The sequence below is a fragment of the Ixodes scapularis genome, unplaced genomic scaffold (genome assembly GCF_016920785.2).
Source record: "Ixodes scapularis isolate PalLabHiFi unplaced genomic scaffold, ASM1692078v2 PGA_scaffold6__148_contigs__length_123643588, whole genome shotgun sequence".
NCBI lineage: Eukaryota > Metazoa > Arthropoda > Arachnida > Ixodida > Ixodidae > Ixodes > Ixodes scapularis.
The window spans coordinates 26,803,370-26,825,558 of NW_024609881.1; the positions used below are offsets into that span (position 1 = coordinate 26,803,370).

At 44.2% G+C, this 22,189-nt stretch overlaps 1 protein-coding gene across 1 annotated transcript in view; it reads right to left on the reverse strand.

The window, feature by feature from the left end:
- Window positions 1-5,712: 5,712 nt before the first annotated feature.
- The window catches only part of LOC8040745 (regulator of G-protein signaling 7), a 47,582-nt gene continuing 31,105 nt past the window's right edge, over window positions 5,713-22,189 (reverse strand). Inside the window, exons 12-14 of the mRNA XM_029990098.3 lie at window positions 17,066-17,296; window positions 11,702-12,073; window positions 5,713-8,904 (exon numbers count right to left, since the gene is read on the reverse strand). Of these exons, the coding sequence (XP_029845958.2) occupies window positions 8,715-8,904; window positions 11,702-12,073; window positions 17,066-17,296 (793 nt within the window). The 3' untranslated portion in view covers window positions 5,713-8,714. The remainder of the gene's footprint in view (window positions 8,905-11,701; window positions 12,074-17,065; window positions 17,297-22,189) is intronic.

Below are 22,189 nucleotides of genomic sequence, written 5' to 3' on the forward strand. Positions count from 1 at the left end.
AAAACAAAAAGGAAGGTCAGGCCTCATTCGGACCTGGTATTTGGTAGGGGTGTCGCGAACTTTTGTCGAACCTTGATTTTGACGTCGGACCTCAGGAATCGACTGGTTCGCCAAACCTTCGATCTTCCACTAAATTGGAAGAAATTCGACTTATGGACAGTGTTGCCCGGCTTCTACACGAATATTTTCAATTTGGGGAAAGAAATAATTTCTGAAGTAGTTTATATTTTATAAGATGGTTGCCAATATGTTTACACCATACTAAAGCGAAAATATGCGCTTTTAATGCTCTCGATAGTTATTACTGTGAATCAGTGATGGCAATACACCCAACATATTTCAATTTTCCTCCGCCAGGTAAAGTCACCTGAATTTTTTTTTTTTAATTTTCGCGCATGCGCACAAAATGCGAACGTCAGTCGAACCTTTGTGGAACTTGGTCGAAAGTCGACCTTGGTTGAAAGTCGAACTTGGTTGAAAATCGAACTTGGTCGAATTCGACCTTCGCAGGTTCGCAACATCCCTGGTATTTGGTCGTTCCCATTTCAGATCCACAATAGACCTGTTGCAAAACGTACAGCGCCACGAAGGCAGAGAATTTTGGGAACCCTCGGTACAGATCACGCGCTTTCTCGCTGCGCCTGCGCGACTGCGCTCACATCCCGGCAACAACCGCCAGCAACCATTGCAGACATCCGCCATCCCGCCCATTGGCCAAGTCGTACGTCATTGGCAGTGTACCGTACCTGTGGCAGCGTAAAGGCATCGCGACAGGTGAACTTATTTGAATACGTTATTCGTCGTAACCTACCTTCACGTATTGAAGTGTCACCGAATCCACTTATTTTGCACCGCAATCGTGGCAGGTTTTGACCAGGTTCGACAAAGCGTTGGTGCAGCAGATGACAGAGCCGGTACAAAGGAGAGGGATGAGAAAGGGGCAGCCGTTGGCTCGTCGTTCGTCAGACTCGGCTGCTCAAAAGTTGTTGCCGTGGTAACCTGCGCCTGCTCGCGTATGCTACGTGTAGCGGTAGGAGAGACGTTGGGAGGGGCGTACCGAGGACTCCTATTAATCGTCACGCGGCCGCGCGCGGGCTTTTCGGATTTTCGCAAAGGGTCTATTGACGACACTGTTCAGAGTTAGGTCTTAACAATTTCGTAAAGGAACCTAGGAATCAAGTGGCACACTCTCCATGAAAGTTCAAAAAGACACGCAAGACTCCTGCGTCCGCTCTTTGTACGGAAAACAAAATTTTAATACTCCTAGTTTACATGGTGTATTGACATCTAGAAGTTAAGCGCAACAATCGATCCAGGCGAGAAAAACTGAAACCGGAGCGACCGACCAGCCGACGTCCTTTTTAACAGATCGGTTGTGACGGCGGCGGCGGGCTCAGCACTCGGCACTTCTCAAACTATCGTACAGTCAAATAAAAAATAGATGGGCTCTACTGTTGCAGTCTGTGCACATGCAAAGCCAGGGGGAGGCGGCAGCAGCAGCGGCAACAAGAACGCAATCCCCCCCGAAAACGTTCGCAACTCTGAGCCCCTGGAAGCCTACAGTCCTAGAAAATATCACAAGTTGTCGCTGGACACCAAGCACTGGAAGAAGGGAGAGCTGTCCTTTTTTGTTTCTTTGGTTTTTCTTGTCCAAGGAACGCGCACACATGCCCTCTTCCTTGACGTCCTTGCCCGGGAGCTCCAAGACTAGGCGCCCTGACGTCTCTTCAAGGCGCTTTGACGTTTGCTCATCACGCTTTTTGCATGCTGTCCGCTGGTTTTCACAATTCGTCAGGAGCCACGGAACTTGAACAAAGTTGGTGACACGCTTGTGGCGCGCCCTAGTGGATAATGGCGAACACATTGCACACACGTCTGGCAACGTTGCAGCGACGTTTGAAGCATGTCGTCTGCTCCAGACGACGGTGGTTCTCTTTTCGGTCACAGACGTCCACTGTGGCTTGTGTCTACGGGCGTTTGTTTAGCATGAAATGATGACACAGCATTTTAAAGGTACACACTACGTCGTTGCACTGTCTTCTCTGGGTAAACCTCTGGGTAATTGAGTAAATCTATTTTTGGATGAGTTTACGACAAAAACAAATTACTTTAGCGGATTAGAAGCGCACTTCAGACCTTGAAACGCAGCTCTAGCCGTGGTTTGCGGAATGTTCACTCGGTAATAAAATCAATAATTTAATTTTTCGTTCGACGCACCTCAGTACTTAGATAGTTAGCGTTGCTAACGTTCATTGACAAATTTTAATAGTTGCAGAATATGAACAAACAATGGTGGATCTCAACGGGTGTTTTTCTCGAGCGTGGCGCCAGGACATTGCCAAGTGCTGACACTAAGACTCGTAGATTTAATTACAGGACTAGATTATTAAGCACAAAATAAATGGGAAGACTTCGCGGTCTAGGATACCCTCTGGAAGTCAACATGCTCAAATAATGAATAATAATCTACCTAGCTGTTGATGAACGTTTCATCAAAGGAAGCTATCGAGCCATCTATACACAACGCCATTGGTAGGTGTAACTCGTTAACAAGATAACGGCTACGTTCCGTGTCATTATTTTTCTTAAAGACTTGATCCTGTTTTGTTTTTATTATTTTTTGATTTGATGAGAAACACATCCACCTGTTCACTGCTAAAAGAACAACGGCCTTACAGGCTATCAACGACAGAGCATAAAAACATGCTATTGATTTTCGATACGCACGCCACCTTAAATCTATACTTTTGGAAGAAAGTTGCGGAAACGTGTTCTAAAAAGTAGATTCGATGACTTTAAAATGTTATGTTTACAACGAATTTCTCGCGTATATATGCCTATCATATATTGAATTCAACGTATTATCTCGCCCCTCTGTTAGGTTCTTAGGATGACCCAACCCAACTTCAAAACTCCCTCTAGAGGAAGAACAACATTTGGAAGGACGCTAGCGCTGAACGAAACATTGCACTGTACAACTCCTTGTGTAGGTTTGATTCAGATGCCCAGGATTTTCAATGTCTTCAGGTGATAGTAATAGAGAACACGAAACAAAATAATGTAATATGCTTGCACATTGTAGCTATAAACAACGCAGTGAACGCAGTGGAGGAGTGGACACCTCCCCGGCAGCACAGCAGTGTCCTTTCGTTGCAGTTGTTTCACTTGTGTTGATGAACATTGTATGCACCCGCTGTCCGATTTCCTCCGTCAGTATAATATCTCAATATTCTTTCTTTTTTTCTTTTGTAGTATATCGGCTCGTTCCTTTTTCTTTCCAAGCAACGTGTCAACCACTATTTTGCGTTTCGAAAAAATAAATACGAAGTGTAATTGGAATTTTAAGGGGAGTCTCGATTGCAGAGAAAGTCGGCACCTTCAGCTGTAATAGATTCTAAAGTGCGCGCAATCTCGCAGCTGATGCTCTGATTGCCCAATTCCGCTATTGCTTGGGCAATTAAGTATACTCTGGCTCTGGGTATGCGGAGCGTAAGTCGTCTGCTTCCTTTGGGGGGGGGGGGGGGGGGGAGGGGTTGTGGTGACGTCAGATCGCCGAGTTCTGATTGGCTCTGATTGAAAGATAGCGGGCAGACCTCAAAGCAAACTGCCTTGAGGTCTACCCACTATCCTTCAATGAGGCAATCAGAGGTCGGCGTTCTGACGTCACCACAACCCCTGCAAAAGAAGCGGACGAACTTTCGCTCCGCATAGATTGGACACGAGGGCTGCGTCAGCGTTTGGCGACGACTCGGATCCAATGACACGCAACGTGCCCAAGTAATGGCGGCCTCCAATGTTGCCCGATGGACCTTTGAAGAGGGGTCTATTGTTCGTTTACCCTAGATACGCGATATGGCCGATTTAGCCCTATACAATAACGCGCGCAGGCTGTGACGTCAAGCCCACTGGGTGGCGCTGCTGTCGGTGCGGCGCATGCGTAGACGCTTCCCGCGAGTCTGGTTTATGCGCACGCGCAGTGCCCACACCTGGTGTGGAAAAATGGCGGCCTTGTTAAGGGGAAGAACACTCGGCACTAGTTACACCTGTGCTTGCTCCGAAATGTCCAGCACCGGAGCAGCAGCGCTTGCGGCAGACGGCTAAACCGGAGCCTTTCTAACCGGAAGGTAACAGCCACGTAGAGCGACGCCCTGCCAAGGTTCTCGATTTAGAGGAGCATCAATTCTCGTCTGCAAGTGGCCATTCAAAATACGGAACTAAAGAGAATCTTTGGCAACACTGTTCAAGAACCCTGAGGGATGACGTCGCGTGCGCTTAGGTTTCTGCACGTTGTACAGACTATGGCCACCATGTAAGTTACGCTTGAGAGTAACGACATTTCCGCCGTATTCGTGCGTGGAATCTATGCCGTGAATTGCCACCCGCTTTTTCCGACATGCCCGAAGAAAGATGCAGACGTGCTTTGCGTCGTCCGGATTGCCAAAACCATAAACGATTCAAACCGTCGCACAACAGTACCTCAAGGATCTCCCAACACTGCATCTACCGCTCAAAAGGTCGCCTTTCCAATTCGCAAATGTTGCAAAAGTCACCCGTGCGGCTCTAAGCACAGCGATAACGAACGGATGACCGCCTTGGCAACATCGGACTATGGCGTAAAAGAGAGCCGTGTATATAGAGAGTTTGGTCAATGGGAGGCACGGGCAGAGCCAGGGCGTGCGCCAGACTCGGAAAGAGGGCTTGGCAGGCTCTCTTGACCAACCAGAAGCCGAAAAGAATCCCCTGGTGGTGGTAGCGACAAACAGTTATGATCAAAGGTTTATGTTCGTATATGGTTTTAATAAGCGCGTAAGAGTGAAGTGTAGTAACTCTTCGTGGTTGAAAATAGAGTGCACGTGAAGTTTCAATCATGATCATGCAGAGAGATGTAAGAAACGAATGCGCCGCTCAACTCTGTTTTGCTCGAACAGAGTCTGACCGCTCGGACGGCAGATTCCCGGTCCTCGGCGCTTGGCGCAAGGATTATGTCGATCGTTCCGCTAGTCGCACTCTTCCACCATAATTTTGGATGAGCGTGACTGAAACATCACGTGTACCATATTTTCAGTCATCGAGAGTTACTTCGATGCACTTATCAGGTTTGTTTCTCGCGACCACCGCCAGGGTATTATTTCCGGCTTCTTTTTGGTCACATTCGAATTTCTGAAGACGCCCTGGAACACGCCCAGCCCGCTTTCGGCCAATGGCGCCTCCTCATTTGTCTCCTATACTTCCCAACGAATGGCCAAACTCTCTACATATGCGGCTCTGGCGTAAAAGAGTGCTGTACTCTGAGCATAGATTTCTAGTGACTCCAAAATCAACGTTTGCTTTTCTTTTGTAAACTGCAGACTGGACTGCCTACACCCGTCGCTACTGCTTCGGTGATAGTTACATTGGGGCACAACTCATCCCGGTTACTTCCAAAAGTTTTATCTACTGACTGTATGCCATTTGCGACATGTTCACACGGTAATATTCTTATAACTGATGAAAAAGTGAGCGCAGAAAACATGCGCCTAATTAGGTAACACGTTTGTGGATTCTATTTTGTCTCACTGTAACTGGGCAGAAACGGAACGCTACGGCCCGGTCGAGTGAGACAAAGCGATGGAATCGAAGCACATGACAAACCCAACCTAAGGTACAGGGGCCAGTGCGTAACCCAAGCAGTTGGGGAAGAAGGGGAGGAGAAACTCTTTTTTTTTACCCAGACGTCGCTTTTGTCCTCCTTGAAGACTAGTCTGTCGCAAAAAATTCGTACAAAAGCGGCTTTTCTTTCTCTCCCCCCGTGCCTTCGACAGCACTGCGCGCACCTAGTGATGTAGAATACTCTATGGATGGTCACGTGTCTCTCTTCGACGCGCTGATTGGTTCACTGGGAGTCTAACCTTCACCTTTTTGCAAGTTAAGGTGGGTCGGAGTACAGATGTTAGCAACGCACAAACGGCATAGGAGCGCTTCGGCAGCGGCCATTTCTGACTCCCATCCCATTAATCAGTTGCCACGCAACCGGCCCACAAGCTTCTTGATGAGATGAATTTTATCGAGAGCTTCACTCGGGTCAACGCTCTGCACAGATCGGTCGTTTTCTTGTCACCATCTACATTGAAACTAATCGATAACGAGCTTTACGATAAACAGCACATTCTCTTCTGCAATAGATGAACGAAAGTGACGATGCTGGATAGAATGCTACATCTCTGCCGCCATGGGCATGACCATAGCCTTTTCTATACTCACAAAGCCTGGCAGTTCGACGACGGAGCCACAGAGTGACCGGTCGCAGATTTGAAGCGTGAGGATCTGGTAGCACAGAGCATTTCTCGGGGGGCCTGTACTCAGCGCACAGCTTTTGCAGCGGCGAGTACCCGAAACATGGTTTTCAATCCCGACGAGAAAAAAAGCAGTAGCGCCAGGAACGCGAAGAGCACGAGCGGCGACATTCCATTGCCCGGGACAAGTGTGTTTCGGCGTCTCGCCGCAGCGGGGCACTCGTCACATGCCTTTTCTCTTATCCGTTGTCTGCCGCTCTACCTTTTCACTTTCGGCGGCCGCGTCTCGTGGCGATCTGCAGCAGGCTTTGTCAGTATAGAAGAGGCTATGGCATGAGAAAAGATGGCATTTGTGTCACCAGATAGCACTGCATTTAGGAAAAGGTATCGATCCGTGTGGCTAGAGTGTTATGACGCTTATTTCTTTTGTCTATTTGTTTTAAGCGATACATTCCCGCGTTTGGCCCACCTGAACTAGACAAGATTTGTACCTGATTCAATGCGACAGGGGTAATCTCTCGAAAATTGTGCCTGTCACTTACGTTTGTTAAACAGAATAAAAACGGTATGCTCGAATAAACGATAGTGAATGGATCAGTTTTGAACTAGTCTTAAAAGTTTCTCTACCCATTTTCGCCTCAAGAAAAAAAGCAAGTTTTGCGCATTGTTTATGCGCGGCGCGAAATAGTTATTACGAGATTTGGTTCTCGGAGGAAAATGCGATGCTTTTGGCGTTTTGGAACGTATGCGTCTTGATAAAATGACATATATGTATAATATAACATTCACCTACATACCTCCTAATTATCCATATAAAGAGAGAAATTAGTATTGCTCCGCGGGAAGCCGGACTTTGTTTAACTATGGTTCTTGGGGTAAAACGGCTAAGTGACTCCTTAGTTGTTTGCAGTGGCCTCGTGTTCCCATGAGACCAGTGGGGTACTTCTAGGCTGGTTGCGCCTTCAATGTTTGAAGGTATAGTATAGACAAATACACTGTTTACAAACAAGTTCGCGTCCGCGCCCCATCAGGTATGGGCACTGCGCCTGCGCGGAAACCAGACGTGAGGTGAAGCGACTACAGATGCGCCGCGCCGAAAGCAGCGCCACCGCCACGTCGTCAGGTCAGAGCCACGCGTTCGTGCATAAAAACTTAAGTGATTTTACTTAAAGTAAGTCACGTGATGCTCCCCTCTTATATGGTGAGCGACGAAGACTTAAATGTGGTAGTGGCCTGCCCAGGGGCCTTTCGATTTACTCAATTAAATATCCGCGTAAGTACAGTTAGCAAAAATTGAAACATCCAATTCAAAAATTAAAATGTTCTGTGGTGCGTGAAACGTAAATATTGTGGACACGATTTTTTTTTTTAACATTTAGTAAAACCGAGTGACGAGCACGCTAACATCTTAGCGAAAGTTCACGTGTTCCTTCTGTAGGTGATGACTGCCGTATTAGCATGTTAACGCGATTCATAGCAAACTTGAATATGCAACGTCTGCAGCTTCCTTTTCAAGCCAATATCACAAACAGAACACGATGTAGGGTTACCGCAGAGTTCATTCAAGAGTTCAAAATATCGCGTGCTATCGTCATCCGTGTTAAGGAATCGCTGCTTGCAACTTTAATTTCCCTAATCCTGCACGCAGATGTAATCGTTTCGAGTGGCATGGGCATCATTTAATATCTTTAGTTTCCTGAAGCCGTTTCATGTTTTTCATACCACGGCTAGAGCATGTGGATCATCTAGTGGTGATACGTTTTACATCTTAGTGTTATTTCCCACCAGTGTTCGGGAAATGTAGCTTCCTAAGTTATGTGGCACTAGGGCGTCTGGAAAGTCACTACGGAGCCGTCATTTTGGCGCCAAGCCTTCCAGAGACTTCGAAGACAAGTCATGTTGACGCACAGAGCGGGGATGCTGGGATTAAGACAACTTTTAGCTAGAGGAGTTTTGCCCAGGACTTAGAACCCACTAGATTTAGCGGGCGTATTTCATTCATGTCTTCATTGATCATGTAAGCATGTCTTCGTTTTGCTTATTTATGTAGACCATAGTGGGTTCGAAAGAAATTAATAGAAAAACATGAATACGTTGATTATTAATTTATAGTTATCGAACGGAGAGGGAACGACTCGAGCCAAGTTAGTAGCGTGGTAACAAATGATACTAGATAGATCCGTGTGCAAGGTCCGGCCTAGAAAGAACCTCGCATACACGGGCGAACTGTAAACCGTCAGCAGAGTGTTTTCGGGCAGTGATGCCATCTACTTCTCTAATTTCAATCCCCCCGCGAAGCGCTGTAGTATGGCGCCGAAACAGAATGGCGAACTATAAGCGTTATCACCACCCTACGAACGTATTGTGTCTGTCTGGTGGCGCCACCAGTCGGCTGCCGCAGAAAGGAAACGTCGAGGCACCGCAAGATGAGTCAAGGTGGTGCTAGTTGGACGCCGAATCTTCCTCTTTGGAGGGCGTCAGCAGGGGATCCTTTTGGAGGCCGAGGTCGGATATCGATGTCCCCGGATCGCTGGACCGATGGCTCCAGCGAGGCACCTGGAGCGTGCTGGGGCCGCCCTGGTCCTGATCTTGACCCACGTGAACCATGGGCTCCTGGGACCCCCAAGAAAACCTGAAAGCACATCAGACAGAAACCACGACGTTTCAGGTTGAGGCCCACTGTCCCACGGACACAAATAAAAACTTGTTCGCAGACAAGTCTACTCCTGTGCCAACACCACCTGGAATAATAAAAACCCGTGCACTCGAATTTTTACATAATCACAGTGAGATCGAGCGAAGGATTGAACACGAGTGCTGCGTCTGCGTTTGGCTAAGTCTTTTGTTCAACCAATGCGTCGAAGGACGCTAGACATCAGGCTCGGGTCCCATTGCCGAGCTGGCGCAATCGGACTGCGATGACGTTCCATGACGGGAGAGGAGGATGTTCGCCGGCCTTCATTATTCTAGGTGGTGTTGCCCATGCACCTTTCCAGCGCTTATCAGCCAGGCGAGAGGTGCTGAGTCATTGGGCTGTGGACGCAGGCATTCCTCATGAGAGATGTACAGCGCACGCTTCGGACGCGTTCCGCTACCCAGTAGACAGTGAGGGAAGGGCGCAAAAAACTATTATTAGAATGGATTCTTCATGGGGACATCTTTCTAGTATTTTCAGAGCGAGGAGTCCGCTTGCATAGGTTTGATTGACACTTAAGCTTCGCGAACGTACGGGCACCCGTAACTTCGGCATCACCGTCACAGGTAGTGGCCCCCCAAGAGTAGAACGTGTACAGCGGTGAGACCTTTTGGTGGCACACTCTCATGCTTCCACTCGTGACGCCATAAGTGTGACTTGCCTCAAGATTGTGCTTTTAGTGTCTTGTCATCAGTGTCAAACAACACGTTCAATGGATGATATGGGCAAAGGGCACGGCGCGAGCTAAAGTAATCGTGCTTGTAGTAATCGCATGACTAATTTTCTTTAAGGGCCTCACCATGGTCGATTCCTTTTGGCGCCAACGGGGGCATTACAACAGTTACGCGCGCAAGGTTGGCGTCAAGACATTGCTTTTATCTTTGTCGATGAAAGTCAAATACAGCATAAAGCCTACCGAAGACATTACAGTGATCCCTTTTCCAATCGTGGAAGGTCGACCAAAGCAACTAAGTAGAGACAACTACGTTCTATTCTACCTTAGCGCGGAGAACTGCGAAGGCTGAGGGCGCGAGGTAATGTCTTGTAGCTTGAAAGGGTGTCGATCAAGCGTCATGTGGTGCGAACAGCTTACACAGCTAAGGGCTCACGATTCCAGCCTTACCTAACATGGCTACATGCGGCCAGCTGAGCGTGCACGAAAAAATCCCCAAACTAATCGTTAGAAACTATAAATAAACGTAAGCGTGTGTTTGTACTACAAATTGACCTTAAAGAAAATAAGCTTGGAATCGATAAGCATTTTCGTTTTTACTAAGGCAGCCGCCTCACAAAACATTTATTAGAAGCCTGCAGTCTGCGCTTTGAACCCAGGGATGAACACAGAGAAAAATGTTCAGTATGCTACTATCATCGTTTAGCATTAAATGGGAATTGACGAATCGTATCCTTTGGTGTACAATCATAGTAAAGCTAGTAAACAGATCGCTGGCCTGCCAATACACCGTATGAAGCACCTGTTGGGGTGTAAACACCGCACCGATGATATTTCACATAAAAAAATCTATGAGTAAACATCGGCGATGTAAACTTTATGTACAACTTGACTCTAAGGTTGCGTTCAGCATCTCCTTGTAGGCGTAATGTTCGTGGCACTCCAACAGTCCGGGATCGTGTGGTGTTCGTTGCACGACAGAGAAAAACTGTGACTGAACTGCAGAGAGGTTAGCCTTGGCGCATAATACATAGCCGGCTACTTTACATTGGAGTTGTACAGAGAGATGCCCACCTTCGCTAGCGTAAGATAGGAGCTATTGAATTACACGTTTACTTGTTGCATGCAGTGATCAAGAGACATACACCATATCAAGCTATTTTAGTAAAAATTCTCCTCCAGCTATGGGCGGTTTTTTTAACGTTATATCAAGTTGACAAAGAAAATTTGAATAATCGTAGAACGGAAAGCGAGCTTACTATTTGCTACGCCTTAAATAATTACAGATAAAAAAAGTTGCAACGAGCGGGGGATTTCGCTCCAACTTTGCTGGAAGTGAAACCCCTAATTGACAATTGGGAGTACGAAATGAAGTTTAATGCATTACATTTGTGATGCGGCATGCGAGTCATTGCGCGGCAGACTGGAGACAGTCATTAGATAACAATCTCTACGATGGCTGTCATGTGACTCTTGTGAAAAGTATGAGTATCAACCATGTACCAAGCAGTGCCCCTTACGCCCCTTGCTAGTGTAACGGGATGCCGTTTAAACTGTGACTTTTTAAACTATAACTTTTTAGAAGTAACTGAGGGCCGATAAGTGTTACTGTTGTCTCAGCTTCCAATTTTATCACAATTTTAATTTAATTGTATTGCTATCTTTATGTTGCTCGGCGTTTTAGTCATGGAACATGTTGCTGGCGTATTGTTTTTAGCATGGCAAATGTACCCGGCGTGTAACTCTGAACTGTACATTGGGGGGGGGGGGGGGGGGCGTCAGGCAGAATTGCTTTTTGCCCCCGCCTCCCTACCCGGTATTGCTGGTGAAAATCCAAGTAAAAATGAATGAATGAATACCCGTAAGGGGGGTACAACTGACACTCTTTCTTTATAACTGCATGCGAACATAAAGGCAATCCCCCGAAACCCGGTCGCGTCGTGTCCCGTCTGTCTGTCCCTGTCCTGTCTCTTTGCCTCGGTCGGTCCAGCGTACCAGGGCGCTGTCTTTGTGTCCGGATGTGTCCGTCTGTGTCCGGCAGTGTCCCCGCGGCCTTTTCACCTGGCGGAGTGACCCTTGCTGCAGTCCGGAGTGTCCAACTTGTGCAGGTCGCTCGTCGAGTGCGAGTGTCGACCGCTGAAGAAACTTCCCACACCAGCGCCGACACCTCCTCCCGCGCCCTGTTCTCGGCGATCCACCGAGTTACGCAGGTCCACCGTGCTTCCGGACAAAGGGCGTCCTGGAGGCCGCGACGCCGGCGACGTCCCCGACGACGTGGCACTCGACGACAAGGAGGCAGCACCGCCCAGGGAAGACGGGGCGACGCCCGTAATGCTACCCCCACTGGTGCCGCCTAGCGTCGCGGGAAGACCGGCGGCCAGGGGCCCGCACACAGACGTCTTCTTCTTGGTGCTCGAGCCGAAGTGGAAGAACCTGCGTCATCCGAAGGACAATTGAGGAACTAAGAGTAAGTGCGCAAAATGTGGCACGGCCACCTTGAAAACGGTTCGCGAACTTGGGTACACTTTGACCGCCGAAATGCGTAGGAGCGATCGGTGAAAAACATGAAGCAAAAGTCACTCTGCTCGTTTAGAATACAAAAGGCACGGAGTTTCTCTGCAGACATAATGAGAGAATGGTCTGCGGACATGACTCAAACAGTCTGCAGGCTGTGTTTTGTACAGTATGTTAGCAATGTGACGACGGCCTGATGCTTTCGAGTTACAGCGTTATGCATAACCCCGCCAGGTTCATTAAGACTAATCGCCAGGTCTGAAGATGTACCTTAACACCAGATATCAATACCGTTTTCATCCTCCTTCAACATTGTCATCGCAATCACGCCTGGCGCGGGCTGACCGAATCAGTTTCGTATCTCATCCTCAGCGCGCGTAGTCACCACTAGTGCCACTAAATTAGCTATGCTTCAGAGTAACGACACTTACCCATCTTGTGGCTTAATATCATGGTTGCCAGTTATCTGAAGCTTTATCTGAAATCACACGAAACGCTTTTCCGTACTCCAGAAATGTTGAAACAAATTGCGACAGAGCAAAGCTATATTGCATGAGCTTCCTAACACGAAAACTAATGCTGAGGAAGTCGCACTTTTGAATAACGACGACGGGCAGCATGCGTCTGCTCTGCACAAGTACCAAAGATGGCGGCGCCCACAACAATATCGGGAACAAAGTGGCGATTCCCTAAACGCAGCTCATTTGGTGGCCTATAGTCACCACATAAAAAAAACAACACCCAATACTTTTATCCTAGGAATTGGTCGAGGCGCGTGGGTAGACCTGCGATAAGAATACCCCATCCGCCGTCCTAGTGAGCCCTCCGAAACTGGAATACTGACGGTAAATTCTTCTGTTTATTTTATTTACATAGAAGGCATTCGATTCTGCTATCAATGAGAAATCTCTCACCTCATTCAGCTTCTTTCTTACTGGAAGCTCAACGAAGTCCAGTCGTCAAGAACAACATTTCCCCATCTGGATATGACTCCCGACGGGTCCCTTTTCAAAACACGTCCTTCCCTTACAGAACCCTTTAGTTCGTTGCAGGCTAAAAAGCCGGGAAAAGCTCCTCTCTGAAAGTCATCCGCTCTTCCTATTTGGTGCCCGCAATCTGACGGAGGCTTATTGCGGAGAAGGCGCCGTGTAACCGAGCTTTCGGTTGCACGTCAAGAGATCCCCAGGTGGTCGAAATTAATCCTCAGTCCTCCGCTGGGGCGTGCCAGATGCCCGTCGTTGGTTTGGCACGTAAAACCTCCAAATTTGACTTTTGACTCTTTCGATTTTAGAGGAGCGACCCCTGGAGGGGAGGCGAGTTTCTTCTCCCCTCTTCACCAGCGTCCGCTCTGCTAAAAAGCTGATGACTTCTGTTTTGCACTTCTGCGTCGTGTCGCCCCTCATTCTGCTTAGTGTCAGGGTTTTAGCCTAGATGTTCAACCATCCCCAGCTCATTTGCTTAAAAACTCTCCGTTCAGACTACAGATACTGCACAGTGACACGTACAAAAGATATCGTCAAGCTGGCAGACCCATTCTCTCAATTTGTTTAAAGGTGTACGTGGTTATAAAACATGTTTTGCGGAGTAACTATTCATTTAGAATGCAGTTTTTAACGTACATTATGTCTTTGACGCTACACGTCACTTCAAAATGTGATCGATTACAATTTCAATTAGTCTTGGTTAAAATTATTCAATTCGATTGCTTGATTAGTTGGGATGAAAGATAAAAAAAACATTACTTCTCTTTTTACTTAACATTTTTAAAACGGAAGATTTTTCTGCTTGTAAACCGGCCTTTTGTACTGTCAACTGTTGGATTAAAATCATTATAAAATACCTCCGAAAAGTCATCGATTAAAAGTGATTTTATTACTTGTAATAACTAACAAACATCTCTGAGTTGATGCGATTGTGGAAAGATATGTAGCGCCAAGGTGGACCTGTCTCCCATCATGTTGGACATTCTAACCGTGCTGCTAAAATACTAAGCACACCAAAAGTATACAAGATATGCGTAAGATATTGAAGCCCTACTAAAAATATACTCCAAGTTTACTTTTATGTTTTTTTAGAAGTAAAAAGTATCGCGTACTTTTACGGTACTGTGGTTTTCCAATGATTTAAAAGCTTTGATTCATGAAGAGTTGTCTGTTGCATTTCTGGCAAAGGTAGGGGACGTGTGTTGCATCTTTGGCTAAAGTATGGATGCTTATCGCATTACTGGCAAATGTAGAGAGTGCTGATTACATATCTGTTCATTTCATTTCTGGCAAAGGTAGGCAATGCTTATTGCATGCCTCTTTTTATTGATCTCTGGCTAAGGTGGGGGATGTTTAATACATCTCTAGCTAAGGTAGGGGATGCTTATGGCATGCTTTTTTTACGCATTTTTGGAAAAGGTAGGGGATGTTGATTGCCTCTATGATTAATGTAGGCAGTGCTTATCGCATCTCTGTTTATTTCATCTATGGATAAGTTTGGAAATGCTTATTGCATCTTTGTTTAATGCATCTCTGCCTAAAGTAAGGGGTGTTTATTTCCGCTCTGGCTACTGTAGGGTGTGCTTATTGCGCCTATATTTATATAATTTTTGAATAAAATGGAGAATGTTCATTACATTTCTGGCCAATGTAGGGGATGTTTATTTCATCTCTGGCTAAGATAAGAAATGCTCAACGCATCTCTGTTTGTGTACCTCTGCCAAAAATAGCGGATGCTTATCGCATATCTGTTTATAGCATATTTTTACAATGGTGGGGACGTTTAATGTATCTTTATTGCATCCCTGGCTAAAGCGGGAGATGCTTATTGTATTTTGGTTTATTGCATCTCTCGTAAGAATAGAAGATATTATTGCATCGCTGTTGCATTTCTGGCAATAGTGGGGGTGCTTATTACATGTTTATTTATTCCATCCCTGGCTAAAGTTCGAGAGGCTTTTAGTTTCTCTGTTAATTGCATCTCTGGCAAAAGTAAACGATTTATTGCACCTCTGTTAATTAAATTTAGGGCAATAGTGGGGATGCTTATTGCACCCCTGGCTAAAGCGGGTGATGCTTATTGTATGTTTGTTTAGTGCATCTCTGGTAAGAGCAGAGGATAATATTGCATCGCTGTTGCATTTCTGGCAATAGTGGGGATGCTTATTACATGTTTATTTATTGTAATCCTGGCTAAAGTTGGAGATACTTTTAGTATCTGTTAATTGCATCTCTGGCAAAAGCAGACGATTTATTGCGCCTCTGTTAATTGAATTTAGGGCAATGGTGGGGATGCTTATTGCATCTCTGGCTAAATTGGGAGGTGCTTATTCTATCTCTGTTTATATCCTCTCTGGAAAGGGTAGAGGATATTAGTGCATCTCGGTTTCTTGCATCTCTGGCATTGGTGGGTATGCTGATTACATTTTTATTTATAGTATACTTGGCTAAAGTGGGAAATATTTATTGGATTTTTGTTTATTGTATCACCGGCAAAAGAGAAGATAATATTGCTTATTTGTTTATTGCATTTATGGCAATATACGGAATATTTTTTTTTAAATTTTATTTATTGCATCCCTGGCTAAAGTGGGACGTGCTTATTGAATCTCCTTTGATTGCATCTCTGATAGATGCGGATGATATTATTGCATATCTGTTTATTGCATTTCTAGCAAGGTGAGGATGCTTATGGCATCCTTATTTATTGCATCCCTGGCTGAGATAGAGATTATTATTGAATCTTTGCTCATTGCACCTCCGGCTAAAATAGGGGATGCTTATTCCATCTCTGGCTAAGATAGGGGATGGTTATTACATTCCTGGAAAAGGGGGGAGCATGCTTATTGAACCACATTTTATCGCGTCTCTGTAATTTCAAGCGAAGGTTATTAGTGCTTATTGCATCTGCGTCTAAGGTAGGGCATGCTTATGGGATCTCTGTTTCTTTCCTCTCCAATTAAGGTAGCGCACACGTATGAGCAGGGTGGAGCATAAAAATCAATGTGGCTTAAATTACCTCAACCGGTTTTACTTCGATAGTTTAAGTCAACTTTGTCTACGAAAGTATTCCCGAAATGTATTATTTTATCGTTTGTATATAAGTTTACGCTTTGTATGTGCATTTATATTGTATATAAATCAAGGAATGATCAAGCAAAAATATTTATATCAGATTGAACACGCGCACAAGCGGGGGTCTTCTGATCAAATCGGAATGGTAAGCTTTATGTTTATCACTTCGTTCGCCAGTTAGGTAACGTCTTATCGCAAGCGAATAATAACGTGGAATATAGAAACCAACTCTAGAAAAGTAATCTCTTATTGCAAGAAGATCAAAATGTAAAAGAAGAAGCAAACAAAGCTCTTTCACCAACCTAAAAATATCAAACTTGGTAATTAAATTGTACATTAAATTTACAGACATTCTTCCTTCCCGAATATTTTTAGTGATCAGAATGATTCATCAATAAATCTGTTATGTTTAAAATACATCTAGCGATTAAAATCACTATATTACGGCTACAGTGATCAAGCAAAATAAATATAATTTAAATCTAGTCAACATAATCTTTTTATATGTTGGTTTTGGGATCTCCGTTTATTGTGTCTCGGGCTAAGATAGAGGACGCGTATTGCATCTCTGGCTCAGATAGAAGACGTGTATTCTATCTCTGTTTAATGCATGTCTCGCTAAAGCAGACATGTACACGTTATTCCAAAAGGTAACTAAATAGAACACCAAAAAGTGACTAAATAATTGCACCAAAAAGTAACTAAATACAAAACTCGTTACAAAAGAAAAGAACTGGGTAGAAGTAACTCGTCACTAGTAACTCGCTACGTACATGTCTGGGCTAGGGCTACAGTAGGGCGGATGTGCTATAGTTCACGTAGGAATGCGTGGGGATCTCGGATGGGGACTCACCTCTTTCGCTGTACCTGTGCCTGCTGGAGCAGGGACGCCTTGACCAGCAGCTGCCGGTAGTGGTCGGAGCGGACGAAGCGCGGGTAGGTGTCCTTCTTCATGAGCGTGAAGACGTGCTGCTGGGCCGAGTCGAGGGTGAACCGACTCGGCTTCTCCAGGGCCCCCTGCGTCTGCTCCATCGTCTCGCTGTCCAGGTTCACCTCGCACGGCGCGCCCCGGCACAGGAACTCGCTGCCAAGTAGGAACGTCGTCAACTCTTTTTTTTTTTTACACGTGTTGTAACTTGGGGATAGGGTTTGTATTTTCGGGATTCGTTTTTCTTTTAGAGTGGAAGAAAAGGGGGAAAGTCTCTCGGGGTTTATTTTTTTTTTTCGTTGCAAATTCGGCATATTTTGTGTCTAGCTCGGCGTCGGAAAAGAAATTCGTCAGTTGTGAGGGGTCAAGTTGAAGAAATCAGGATGTGGCCGTGGGATTCTTCGATTTGCCTAGAACGTTCGCGTAACTCAAATACATGAGAAAAAAAAAAAAAAAAAAAACGCGTCGCTACGAGGGTTTTCACAGAGGGACGCAGTCTCGCGGGTAGTTGAATAGGGGCTGTCTTCCCGGCCAACACAAAAGAGGTGAAGGATTTCCTTCTGTGAATCTAGGATCCTTCTCGTTCGAGGACAGCTTCAGTTCGGTGTTTATCGGTTTCCCCGACTTTAAGAAAGGCGCTTCGGGGGTTTACTTTCTGGGGTTTATCGGAATATCCCGAAAACACAAAACCTTAGTCGTCACCCAGACCTTGCTCCCCTTTTTTGTTCCTCCGAATTACACTGCTTTACCCAGACATGTATACACGTGACCGAAATAAATTAACGAAACGCCGCCACTTGTTACTTCTTTAGAAAGTAACTAAGCATGTTGTTCGTTACCGGGATTCGAAAGGAACACGTTAAGTGAGCCTAAGAGAATTTGTTATTTTCTCGTTATTGTGAAAATCATCGTTTTTATGAAGGAGTTGCCGCTTAGAATATTTGTCGTCAGTAAGTATTCCTTCTTTTTGGCGCGTTCATTTAAGAATAACTGTGGCCAAGGTAAAAAAAAACACATGATTTTTTTTAAACCATGTAAATCAGATTGATTTAAATCAGTATATTTTGATTTAAATTACTGCAGCTTGAAAATAGTGAATTTCTATCAGTAGATGAGTTTTATACATCAGAGATTGATTGATCAAACCGCCCGACCGCCGAAAACAACGCGGAAGCGGGAATTACGGTCAGTCGAACAATTTAATTAACAAGCGGGCTAATTTAAGCCTTACTCAAAATGTCCTACTTACAGATGCCGTACCCTGGAATTCTCAAAAGCGGCTTCAGCTTTAAGTTAGTGAAAAACGCTTAGTTTGCTTTTTGTTTTTGTTTCTAGCGCGATCTGATTTGCTTGCTAGAGGCCATTAAACAACTGCAGACACAACGGAAAAGTTAGAAACTCGAACTCTCCGATCTGATCAGGAGAGCACCACTTTTTTGCTTTTGTCCCGCTGATATATGTATATATATATATATATATATATATATTTAAAATGCCTAATGATTCTTTGATTTTATTAAAAGAAGTGCACATAGAAAGCAACATATCATACTCGAACGGCATTTAAAAAAAAAAAAAGATTTTGTAAATTAATTTTTGTGGACATGTTTTTATTTATAATCCAAATCATCATAGCAGAGATTTAAATCACAATTTAAAATATATTGATTTTTATTCACCATCTTGATGTGCGCTGTGCACACCATATTATGGTCTATCTGGCGTTTTCTCGACGTGAAAATGACAAGTGCGATCTGGGGTGATATCTAGGCTGGATAGGCTGAATATCCGTGCTCATGTTCCCATTCCGGTTTCGGAACAGTTCAATTCAATTAATTTATTTACTCCCAATTGTACATATGGGTGACGGAGACAGGGAAAAAAGCTGCAAAATGTGCAGCTTGACAAAGCCCCTGCCCCCTATCGGCAGATTGGCAGACAGGAAACTTTAACAGAAACATTTTAAAGGCAAAAAAACAAAACACGCAGGTCTATGCAGGAGAAAAAAGTTTAAAGTTAGAAGTGAATATTGTGCGTATTGTTTTCTTATTTAGTGCATCAAGACAGACATGGTGGTCTCTTAAAAAGTTCAGTAATGTTGGCAATGTATGCTGTAACATTTGAAGCCCATCATTTGTTCTAGGACGAGGTACTCTCAGGGACCCGGCGCTACGTACTCCGTATACAGTATTTTTAACACTTAGTCTAGAAAACCAGTTGAGGTTACTTGCGATATTAAAAAGAAATATACGTGAATCTGCACCAAGATATTTATTGGGTAGTGTCCCGACACCATGATAAATTACCTGGAATTTCGTTTTGTGTGTGAGTGTCTTTTTAAGAACATTGTGCTTAAAGCAGTAGTTTAAAACTTGTACTCTACTTGAAGTACATTTTCTGAATAGGTAATTGAAGTATTTTCATTTTGCACTTTTCCAAGCAAAATACAACTCCATACTTTGAAGCAGGGATGGACAGTATTTCAAATACAAGCATTTGAAATACGTATTTCAAATACTTTGTGTATTTTACATTTGTATTTAATTACAAATTGGGTAATGTATTTGACATGTGCATTTAAATACAAAAACGTGGGTATTTCACCTACAATTGTAATTAGATACAATTTTGTAAGCCAAAATACATCCCCCAAATTTATTATCACGACTCATTTTGCTCATCCTAAGACGTGTCCAAAGCTGCTCTTTCTTCATCTCAACGCCAACAGCAACAACAAACCAAGAAACTTTTCATCTCTTCATACACCAGTCCTGCGGCAGTTCGCGTCTCGGTCACCGCGGGCGCCCGGGCACGCCGGGCGCCCGCGACACTTGCCTCTATTATGCTAAATAAATGTTATTGCAAAAGTTACGATTCTTGTTTTTATGCATGTGGTTGTAAGATATAGTCTCCATTGTTTATTCGGCCATGGGTCTTTTTTTCTTTTTCTCCTCCGGCTTTATTTTAAAGACACTGTCCAGAACAGGAAGAAAACTGCGTTCTGCACCAAATGCAGTGTCTCTCAATCAAGCACGAGCGTTTAGTGACTTTGTGATTACGGTGGTAGTCCAGGGCAAGAATAGTGACGAAATCGACCTTCACAGGCAGACTGCCTAAATAAGTGCCTGTGACAACTTGTGGCGCTTTCCAGCCTGATTTCCATCCATATTTTTGCCTGGAACATTCTAAATGCGCGGGTCGTCAAATTTTCGTAACTGGTGCGAGCTGCAACAATAAAACATTCTCTAGCTAGTGCTGCGCATCTCGGTCGTCTCGGTTCTTTGTTGGTCTATACCAAAATGTAGTCGACAAAAAAAGCTGCTTGAAGCTTTGTACTTTTTTTGCCTACGGCCAAGTTGATTACATTTTTTTATTATATTTCTATTACGTTACTAGAGCCTCGCACACTAACTCCCGAGTGTGCGATGCAAAATTAAAATGAGATACCCAGAAACCCGTTGCACGTGCCCTGAAGTCGCTGACGCAAATTTTGAGGAATGTATTTGGAAAAGTATTTGGAGGAGACCAAATACATTTGGTTGTATTTGTATCTTGTATTTAAATGCTTTTTTGGAAATGTAATTAGATTAGTAATTAAATACATTTTTGAAGAAGTATTTTGTATTTGTATTTCGATACATATTTGCATGTATTTTGCCCATCCCTGCTTTGAAGTTAATTCACCAGATTTGGTATTGTTCATGTTTTTAGTGCAAAGTGATGCCTTGTCAACTCTAACGAAACGATGGGAAGATGTTCTACTCTCACAAGAAACGCGAGCAGACGACTCATCGCTCCCTTTGTACTGAGGGCGGCTTCCCCGCAGCATTATGATATCTCATTAATTCTCGCTCGAAAACAACAACACCGAAATAATGAACACAAAGAGAACAAGAACACAGACGAGTACGTATGAAAGATACGTATGATACGCATGAAAGATACGTACTCGTCTGTGTTCTTGTCCTCTTTGTGTTTATTCTTTCTGTCTATTTTAAGTCTCCACCAACGCGCCTCTCACGCTTTAATTCTCTCTCGGCCAGCGCGAACGAGGTAATTAAAAATATAAGAAAGAAAGGACATTCCTCTACGAGGGACCGCATGTAGAAGCTACGGGGCTGACGTCATGCTCTCTTATAGGGGAGGCTGGTCTTTAAATGGTAAAAAGTTGGAGAAAATTCACTTTTGAGAAAATGGCTTTTCTGGAATTTAGACATACCCACCCAGCTCTGTGCAAAATATTATTGCTCTATCTAATTTTTAAGTATGAAAGAAAAATATAAAGTCTTAATTTTCTATGAACATTCAGTAGGAATACACATACTTCAAGGGCTTTTTTCTCTCTTCACACTTTTTTCACAAGTACCGATGCCTTACAGGCATTTTCTGAAGTTTGTCTTGGACAATATTAACACTTTTGGTGCCATTTTAATCGCGAAGAAAGGAGCTGTGCGGTGATGCTATTTTTATAGTCTTCCAGCTTAAGAGTTCTATCCAATTAATTACTTTCTTAAATAATGAGAGAGCATCTCTTTTACACTATAATTGCAATAGTTTTTTAGTGACATAACCCTCTCAGTTAAGATCTAAAATAGCATCACCGCACAAATTACACTTTTGTGAATACAGTTGCATTAAAAATTTTGATAACTTACGAATACTTTTTCTTTAACGACCCGTAACAAATGACCTAATCAAATTAGGCCAATCTCCCATAACTCAGGTTCTAGTAAAGATATTCAATATCTGATTGCATATTTGGAATAGGTGTGAGATGTGTTATACCAGTGTATAATATGATAAGTATTCCTTTATAAATAAAAAAATTACTCTTAAGCCCCACATCACCCCTTAACCCCCTTGGGTGCTAGCCATGCAAGCGGCACCAAATTCAGAAGTCGGAGGTACTTCTGAATTTGGTACCATTTCCGAAAATCAGTACTCTGTGGCCACTTGAGCTTATCCGATATTCGCCTACATTTGTGAAAGTAACTGATGCACCCACGATTACCCTGGGGGTAATCGTGGGTATTTAACTATATCAGTTAA